Genomic DNA, 9,348 nt, shown 5'->3' with positions numbered 1-9,348 from the left:
CTAGTCTTTCTTTTCTCGCTGACATACTTAAAGAAGGATTTTTTGTTTGTCTTAGTGTCCCTGGCCAGATTGAGTTTTATCTGGGCTTTCACTTGTCTAACCCAATCCCTGGCTGCTTGAACGATTCTTCTGTATTACTCCCATGATCATATCTTTGAATAATTTTTATGGATCTGATCTTGACATTTCTAATCAAAGGCTTTTCTAGGAAACAAGGATAAATCAATATATTGTTTTCTGGAGTGAAAAACGAAGCTTGGACGTTGGTTCAAATTCTGGCTCCTTACACATCAGCCTGAAGACGTCTTCACATAGTTCAGTGCTGCACTTACTCAGCCTGTAAACACAGAATACCTGTGTGTTATGCAATCAAATCCATATAATGAGTTTCTTCAAAGTATTCCCACACCCATTTTCAGACCTGATTGGTAATGTCTGATGCATGTGGATTATAATTTGCATTCTCAGTAACGAACTGCACAATTAGCAGATTTTGCTCATATCTGATTAAACAAGTTTTATAGCTCAGGCATACATACCATCTGTAATGATTTTTCTGGTCTGCAAGCTCACTGTAGACTTTCCCACTAGCATACCTACAGAGGTATGCTCTACATTCAGGCAAATCCCTCAAGAACAGGAGCATGGAAATAGTGCTATATGCATAAATTCGTCATATTGCTTGTGTTTTAAAAGACACAGGAATTCATAGATGAGATTAGAGCTTCTCTAAGTCAGTTGTTTCACTAGTTTTGCTATAGCTCTGGGGTTTAATATGCATTTACATAAGCAGAAGAAGCACTGTGAGCAAGCACTGCTAAGTCCATTCAGTCTGTTAAGTGTCCTTTTAGGTAACTGTTTCTGAGCCCAGACCTCTTTGCAACCCTCCCCTCTTCATGAACATCTACAGGCAGGTCAACATCTTCCCTTTGGCCAAGAAGATACTGACCATTGCCATTGAAATTCTTTCATAGGATGATGGAGAGATGAAAATATTTTGCAGCCATTGAAAATATCTGAGCAATTAAAAAGTAATCTTTGCATTTTTTTCTGTATTGGACCTGGGTTTAAAAAGGAAAACCTTAAAAGCTAAGTATGAAAGTTGGCAGTGCGAATGTTACTCATGTTTCAAATTAGCCGAGCAGCCTTTGCTCTTTATTTAAGAGGTTTGCAATTATAAGACAATAAGTCCAAAGGGAAATATGTTTTAAATACCATGCTGATCTCTTCAACTCTACAGAAAACAACAGAGTGAACACCAGTATGCGTACAAATGTCTATTTAGGAAGCTTAGAAAATCGGTCAGAGGCAAAACACTAGATTATGTGCGTAAATATAAAATTAGTGTAAACAAGTCTTTAGATGACAAAGTATTATTTTCCTTTCAGAATTCTCCCACATGTTGTCTTGCATTTAACTGTGATTCATTCATCATTACAGTCTTTTGCTGGGATTCATGCAATACGGCAAGGAATAACTCAATTCTTGTTTGGGGTATTTATGTTCCGTGCAGTAACGGGAAGCTGTTATACACAAATGAATGGATTAATTGATTTATGTTAGCCATAACATTCATTCCTTCACTTTTCTAAGTGGGTGACTACAGATTAGACCACTTGCATGCAAGTTTTATTTAAGTTCAGGGCATTCCTCAAATTATGTAGACTGATAGAGTGCTATGAGTCTAATTCCTTCCTAGCATCGTTGCATTTGCTGATCCACTGAAACCTCCCTGCTCAACGGGGACAGAAACGTGAAACTACAGTTCTTCTCACCTTTGATACCTCTCAGCTTTGATGGACCTATGAAGGCAGACATTGCATTTAGATTTCTCCAATATTACAATCAAAAAATGGTTATTAAATAAACTTAATGAAGCTCTGAAACTGGAGACATAAAGTGGCTGAACACTGTATCTCTGGGTTATTACTCTGCAGACTATTTTCTTTGGTGTTCACTGGAGGAAAGAACCTGTAGCAAGCCTTTTCTTTCAAACTGTTAGCTTTGTATCCAGACTTAGATGTGAAAATATTAATCACCAGTCAGCAAAGGTTGTCTAGCAGCAGTTTTGGTGAAACTGAGTCACCTTTGTCTGACAAACTTTTAAATATTAGCATGGTTTTGCACATGTTGTCTCCAGGAGAAATAAATAGATGATCGTGTTCTGTTTCAAAGGTGTAGGTTTGCACTGGATGAAAATATGGGGTTTTTTAGGTCCCACAAAAGGAATCTGGAATAAAAATTAATATGAAGCGTGATCTCATGGTGTAGACGAGATGCAACCTTTGCTGAAATGCTTTTTGTCTCAAGTTAATTGCATTATCTGAGCATATTAAAAATACTGAGCTCTGAATAAGAGCTTCTGATTTTTTAATTAGTTAAAGGGATATGTGAAAACAAGATTAACCATGTGGGCCCTGTAGTTCTCAAGAACAAGACTTACACTACTTATGAAGGTGTAACATAAATGTTTTAAAAGGACGACAGGAACGGCTTTTAGTCAGCTTCTTTTCATGTCTTTATCAGATTTCTGTACCTCTTTTGACCCTTTTTTCTTGCTTTTTTCCCTCTTTTCCCCCAGCTAATGGCTTAGTATTTTTTTCCTTAATTTTGTGAGATGATCATCAGACTTGACTGGAGAGATAAAGAAGAGATAAGTGCCTACTTACTTCTCCATTCACTTGCAGTCAGTAGGAGGCTGATGTGTTCCTCTGGGGTGGATGTCAGATCTGCTGAGTGACTAGTAATAATTTGGAGAGTTAGTGCAGTTAACTTGTTCTTGCATAATTTACAGCCAGTAACTAACGTGAAATAGATAGAGAAATTACTGAAAATGCTTTCTCCTCCCTGCACCGAGTCACTAAGGGTTGTTAGACAAATCGAGCATTTACTGATGTGTGAGTGGCTGATGGCTGCTGAGCGAGTGTGTGCACATGTGTGTGTGTGCACATGTGTGTGTGTGCACATGTGTGTTTGTGCGGGCGTGCAGGAGAACCTAGTGCCTTCGGATGCCTCCTGCTTGTCATTATGACTTGAGTGGATTCATTGAACCAGTCATTCCTTATTATGTATTGTAATAAATGTCTTGCTTGAATAAAGGGTGTGTCCAGGTTCCTTTTCACCCCTCAAAGGAAACTTGTTATTACAGTATTGTTTCAGGTATTTCAGGAAATCCAGGGAAATGCCCAGACAGGTTCTCGATGAAGATCAAGTCGAGCAGTTTCTTAACAGTCAAAACTCTTCTAACAGTTGGGTTTCGCCTGAGTGGCTGCAGCGTCCCGAGGTTTCAGCTTTGGAAAGGTTTATGCAACAAAGAATGTCTGCATTTGTTTTATCAAATGAACTCTTTTTCCCCCTTAGCTGCATGAAGTGTATTGTGGTTTTTGCTGTGTTTTTTGTTAAACAGCTACAGTTCTTTACTAATGATTCCTAACTGTTGCTGTGCTTCTGCCTTTGGTTTTGGATAAAACCACAGCCATGTTAGAAGTGGGGGATCTCACCCGGGGTCAAGTAGGCAGACCTACAGCCTGTGCAGGTGGCCCAGACCCTCCCTTTTTAAATTGTAATTACTTCTCCAGCCTGACTCTACTTGGATGCCTTTTTCTTTCCTTTATCACAGTCTTTGGCAACCCTTTGGAAACGCTACCTGAAAGTTATATTTGTTTTTCTTAAAACGAGAAATGCTTACCACTTAGCCTGAGGTCAGACTGTGTAGCACAGAGTTAAATGTTGAAAAAACGGGCTGTCTCATCCTGACTACTCTGTCAACTCATATCTACTGAGTATTAAACACCACCTTTCCCGCATCCTGCAAAGAAGGACATAGAGCAGCACACATAGAGCATGCACTGGCACGTGCATGCAGGGTGACGCTGGTTATCCCTGCACGTGTGTGTGGCAGGGTTGGAGCGAAGATGACCTCTCCCTCTCCCTCTCCCTCTCCCTCTCCCTCTCCCTCTCTCTCTCCCTCTCCCCTCGAAGCATTTGTGTGAATGTGGGATGCAGATGAATTTCAAGAATGCAGATGTTTTCATACAATAGATCCTTGCTGTTTTTGTGAGCTGTTTGTGAAAGACTTACGCTCTGGCTGAGTTTTTAGCTCTGAAGTGAGGCAAGCATAATCTGTGTTCATTGCATCCCCTGTTCTTCCCCAGCTACTGAGGTACTTCCAAATTGTTTTATTTGTGAAAAGGCTACTGAATATAAAGATCACAATGTAAGACATTGTTTTCCCCAAACAAATGCATTAGGAAATTATAATCCCAGAGAGGCAGAGCCATGGGATTGTTGCTATGCATTGCTCTCCGGCCACGGCTTACTCTGCAAGTAAAGACAGAAAAAAGGGAGAGGATTCCCTGTTAAACAGAGGACATCATGAATTGATATCTAAACCAAGTTTCTTAAAGACCTCTGCGAATGTCAAACTGTGGTTTGCAAATGAAGTTGAGGAATTTGAAAGCAGAACAAGCATAATGAACCGGACAAGCAATAGCTAAAGAGGGAAATAACTGCTTTTAAAAGGAAGCAAAAGCCTTACAGAAGAGGCAGAAAGTGTTAAGACCTACAGAAAGAACCAGCATGTAGGCATTGCCAGCTGGTGTGAGAGAAGAGAGTCCTCTAGGCACAGCGCTTCTTAAGGGAAGTAGAAAAAAAAAAAAGGAACATAATTCAACAAAGCAATCTCAGGAAATATGCCATAGTCTGGTTGACAGTAGAAGTAAACTAGACCTCATAAAACCAGACAATGCTGTAAAGATCATCAGATTTGCAAAACAAGAGTATTATGAAAAAGACAAAAGCAGTAGGCTATTGCTAACATTTAAAAAATAAACAACACGTAAAACAGTCTCTTAAGTCTCCAGAGGAGCCAGCCAAAGGATATCCACGAGACAATTTACCATGTATCTTGCAGGATGTTAATACCGCTTGGAGACAGTGATTCCAAAATAAAAGTATTTCATTTAAGCCACCTAAACCATACCAACAGATCAGAAGTTCTGGACAAAAGGCATTAAATGTTAGCTTAATTCTAGAGAATATTAAATTTGGTACCTTTGAAATCCCTGGGCCCCTAGTAGCTCTCCTGAAGAATTTGAAAAATATATATATGTTAAAGAATGTGGAGCGAACAGATGGAACCACAGTTGGGTCAACTCATTAATGAGACATGGAAAGAAGAAAAGGCCCTGGCATCTAGATGTAGTAATACTGAAATATGGAGAACACCTACTCAGTTTCATGACATATAACACATCTGTTTATTAAATCAAACTCTTTTCTTTGTTCTTAGTAAACAAACCAAATAATCCTGCCTACTTACCCCAGCAGAGCTCCAGCCCAGTCACTTTAACAGGAAACAGGGAGAGAGATCATCATTCATGACTGGTTTTTCATGCCGAATATGCAAAACAACCCACCTCACAACTAACATTAGAAGATGAAAAACTGATAACGTGATCTGGCAGTTCTCAAAAGGGATCTGAAAAAACTTTTGGCTTAGTCCCAGGTTTAGGAATTAAATATTTATCCAGAGTCAAGTCCAAATGCTGCAGTAAAAGTTAACAGGGCCCTATAAACAAGTTTCTTGGTTTTATACCAGACACAAACCAAGATGTTCTCCATCATCCCTCCTCTCCACTATTGTTGTGCAGTATTCATATAGACAGCCTGGGGAAATCAATAAATCCTAGGTGGAATGGACAGAGAAGATGGGGAGCACGTGTGAATTTTAAAGGTAGACATAAAGTAGTATTTTTGTAACCTCAACTGCAAGTGGAAAGTACTGACTAGTAAATAGTTTTCAGATGAAGTCAAATGTCTACAGATGCTGATTGTTTTTAATCTTCTAATGTCTATAAAATCTCACAATATATGTATTCAAGGTAATAGGCAAGTCAATGGAGAGCAAATCTACTAGGCGGTACTGCGTATATAGAAAGTGCACCTGATTCAGGCACACCAGAAGCTGAAATGCAGGGACCCTGGGAAACTGTCCTTCCTCTGGCTTTACAGCATTAAAAGAAGTGGAGGACTGCCGTATGGAAGTGCATAGGAAAGAGTACATGTGGTTAAAAAGGAAAACATTCTTTTTCTAAACAAAATTAGAAACCAGATGAAAGCATGAAATTCTCTCATCAGTCAAAACTGAACCCAAAGAATTGTCTTGACCTTGAATCGGTTTTATTTTCTAAGCATTGCTAGTTGTTCCCCTGGGGAATTTCTTGGAAGACCATCAATGTAAAATAAATTGATTAGGGGGAAAATAAGAATTTGAGGTTAAAAATGGCCCCTCTGCAAAAACTTGGCAAAATGGAGAGAGGTGCTGCTAAACTTCAAACAATACTATTGGGTAAATCAAATCAGAAGGGTGCTTACGCTGATCATTTAAAATACAATAAGCACTGAAAAGATTGGAATAACACCTTTTCCTAAAAACAATCTGCACGTCTCTAGTTCTTTCAGGGAGTAAAGAACCTCTAGGCCAAACTGGTATCTGATAGGTTTCTTTAAGAACAGCAATAGAGAGGTGAGATAATGCTTATACTTTTTTCTAAACCCTACCTCTCAGTGCTCGTTTCTGTATTTGATAGCACAGAAATAAACTTTACTGGATCTCAGGCAAGTCTGAAGACCTGACAGTGTAGTGCCCATATGGTATTACCTGAATTCTTGACTGGAAATGTGTTGAAATATTTTGCAAGGCTTCCTCAGTTTGCAGCAAAAGAACAAGCAAATGTTTTGTAGTATTAATAAATGCCTCTTTTTTTTTTTTTTTTCTTCCAAATCTATGCAGAAAACTGATAAAGTTTTGGGCAATATTCCTTCTTTCAGTGTATACTCTTTCTTGCTTCTATATCCTTTAACAAATTCTAGCCCCCCTTAGTTTTGAGCTACCCATATGAGTCTCTCAGTATGCCAGAACTCCTTAAGCAGAATATAACCATAGCCTAGTAACCCTTCTTGGATTTATTACTTAACAGAATCACAGAAAACTTGTCACAGTAGAAACTTGTCTTTAGGCATTGCAGGCTGATTTCTTAAGCTGTTTGTTTCTGAATTTTTGGCTTTTGTTTGGATTATACAACTCTATGTATGTGTCTACACTATTTTATTTTATTTTATCTCATTTCATTTCATTTCATTTCATTTCATTGGTTTTGCTTGTGACATGTGTCATTTATTTGTATAATTATCTGGAACGTATGCAGACTTGCTACTGATCATAGCCACAGACACATAGCCCTGATCCAGCCGGTGTGTGGTTGAGTGAATCAGCCATCTAAATTATACCTACAGAGTAGATAGGTCACTGCCAATCACTGTGAGGGAGAAAGCCAAAGAGCGCTTGTGAGAAAATATATAGAGACAGTCCTTGGGAGAAGAAAAGGACTAAAGCTTTCTCAGGTGTTTTATTTTGAAGAAATGCGATGCCTCCCTGTCTTCTTCCCCTTTGTCTTTCTTGAAAACAAAAAAAAATCTAAGTTAGCACTTTACTTCTCCCACTGCAATCTGACATAAAAGACCTTCTCAAATAAATCACTCGTGCAGTTGTCTGGTATGACACAGTGTCAGATGCTGTCTTTTTGATAAGTTCATTTCCTAAGCAATTTGTTTAACCCTTTTCATAGGCATTGTTTTCTCTGACTAAGTCGTGAGTCATTTTCAACACATGAGTACTCCAGGGAAATGTCACACTCGTTGCTTGTTTCTCTGCCAGCCTGGCTTCTCCATATGATTTTCGTAAGTCAAAAGACAGAGTTCCTCCTTTGGTTTGTCGCATTCTGCTGACAACTGGGTATTGTTGGTTTTAATTGGGCTACTCTATAGGCTTATCTTATAATTGTTATAAGGCCAATGAGTTATTTGGGAAAGACACACACACACCCACCCCCCAAGAGTACCAAGCAAAATGAAGAACCTCCTAGGAGTCCGTTAGGGAGGGTACCACTCACCAAATTTGTGTCGTGCTGTGACTATAATTTCTTGTATCTCAGAAGTCAGTTCCAGTTTGCCCTTAAGTAGCCACCACCAATAAAACAAGGTTGTCTAGGAAAACTCAAAGTGATCATTTTTCATCCCAAGGACTTGCTTTAGGAAACAAAAGCTGTCATTCACCTCAACGGAACAGATGGGCTGAGGGCTTGTGAAGGGTCTTGTTTGTTTTTTCTCTTGGGGAAAAAAACCTGTTTGCCATTTTAAAAAAAACCCTCTTCTTAGCAGTTTATATTGTAAGCATCCTCATAAATTCAAAAACATGTACCCAAACTGCTTTGGATTTTCTGTGTCATCTCTGCCTGAGGGCAGCCATGGACAAGTGTTTTCACCCAGGTGTGGTGACAGAAGACAAGAGCGAAGACTGTGGCAACCTCAAAAGAAAGGTCCCCTCGGGAACTGACTTCTGAAGAAGCAAATGTAATTATTAAGAGTCCCAGGCATGCCTACTGTCACAAGAAAGGAGTGTCCCAAAGACTGTTCCAAGATACTGCAGGTGGTAGCTATAAAACCCTTATCTAATTCATTGTAAGTGCAAGGCTCTTGTCTCCCTGTCCCACTCCCTTCATCGTCCCCTTTCTCTCCCTCTCTTTTTTGTTTAAAACTCTAGAGGCTTGAACTGTATACTTCAGTGGTCTGATGAAGCAAGGGAAATAAATTAAGAAATTTTCTGAGTAAAGTGGCACTGCCTTGTAGCACAATTTGGCTTGTGGCACACAAGTCCTTGAAAACCAGGTACCCTGTTTGTGATCTTAATCTCTCCTGAATGGCTGCTGTGCTACAGCAGCATGAGCTGTATGTCTCTGGAGAGTTTATCTAGGGGACCCTGTGGAGATCCCTTGGATTGCCTTTGAATGTTCTGTTCTTTTCTCTAATGAGTTACTGCTAGTTGTAAGCATGCTGTACTTCAAAGGCCGAAGGGCATTAATCATTCTCTTAAGGCTTATGTGATGAGAGATGTGGATGCTGGAATTGCTACCATGGAGAGACAATTGGATCCTGGCCACTCCGTGTCAGGGTAACTTGGGAGCTCATACCCATAAAGGACTGAAGCCAAAACCCTTTTGTCAACATTTGGATTGGTACTGAAGAATGAGCGTGTTATGAAACTCTTTGCTAATCACGAGAATATTCCAGCCTAATTATGTCATCTAAACTTTTGAAATCTTCTTTGTTCTGTCTGTAGGGCCATACTGTGGTAATGTGATGCCTGTCCCCAAAGAAATCATTCTGGATAGCAATGAAGCCACTATTCACTTTGAGAGTGGATCCCATGTGTCAGGACGAGGCTTTCTGTTGTCCTATGCCAGTAGTGATCATCCAGGTAAAGTGAAATCCAAAAGTACTAAAGGATTA

General features: G+C 39.5%; 1 protein-coding gene across 1 annotated transcript in view; it reads left to right on the top strand.

The window, feature by feature from the left end:
- Positions 1–9,348, top strand: part of DCBLD1 (discoidin, CUB and LCCL domain containing 1) — a 33,075-nt gene that overhangs the window by 3,761 nt on the left and 19,966 nt on the right. The window contains exon 3 of the mRNA XM_009883336.1: positions 9,179–9,316. Within this exon, the coding sequence (XP_009881638.1) occupies positions 9,179–9,316 (138 nt within the window). The remainder of the gene's footprint in view (positions 1–9,178; positions 9,317–9,348) is intronic.

The sequence above is a fragment of the Charadrius vociferus genome, unplaced genomic scaffold, assembly GCF_000708025.1.
Source record: "Charadrius vociferus isolate BGI_N301 unplaced genomic scaffold, ASM70802v2 scaffold230, whole genome shotgun sequence".
NCBI lineage: Eukaryota > Metazoa > Chordata > Aves > Charadriiformes > Charadriidae > Charadrius > Charadrius vociferus.
Note: the sequence above shows the minus strand (reverse complement) of the source record. Positions and strands in the feature narration are given on the sequence as shown.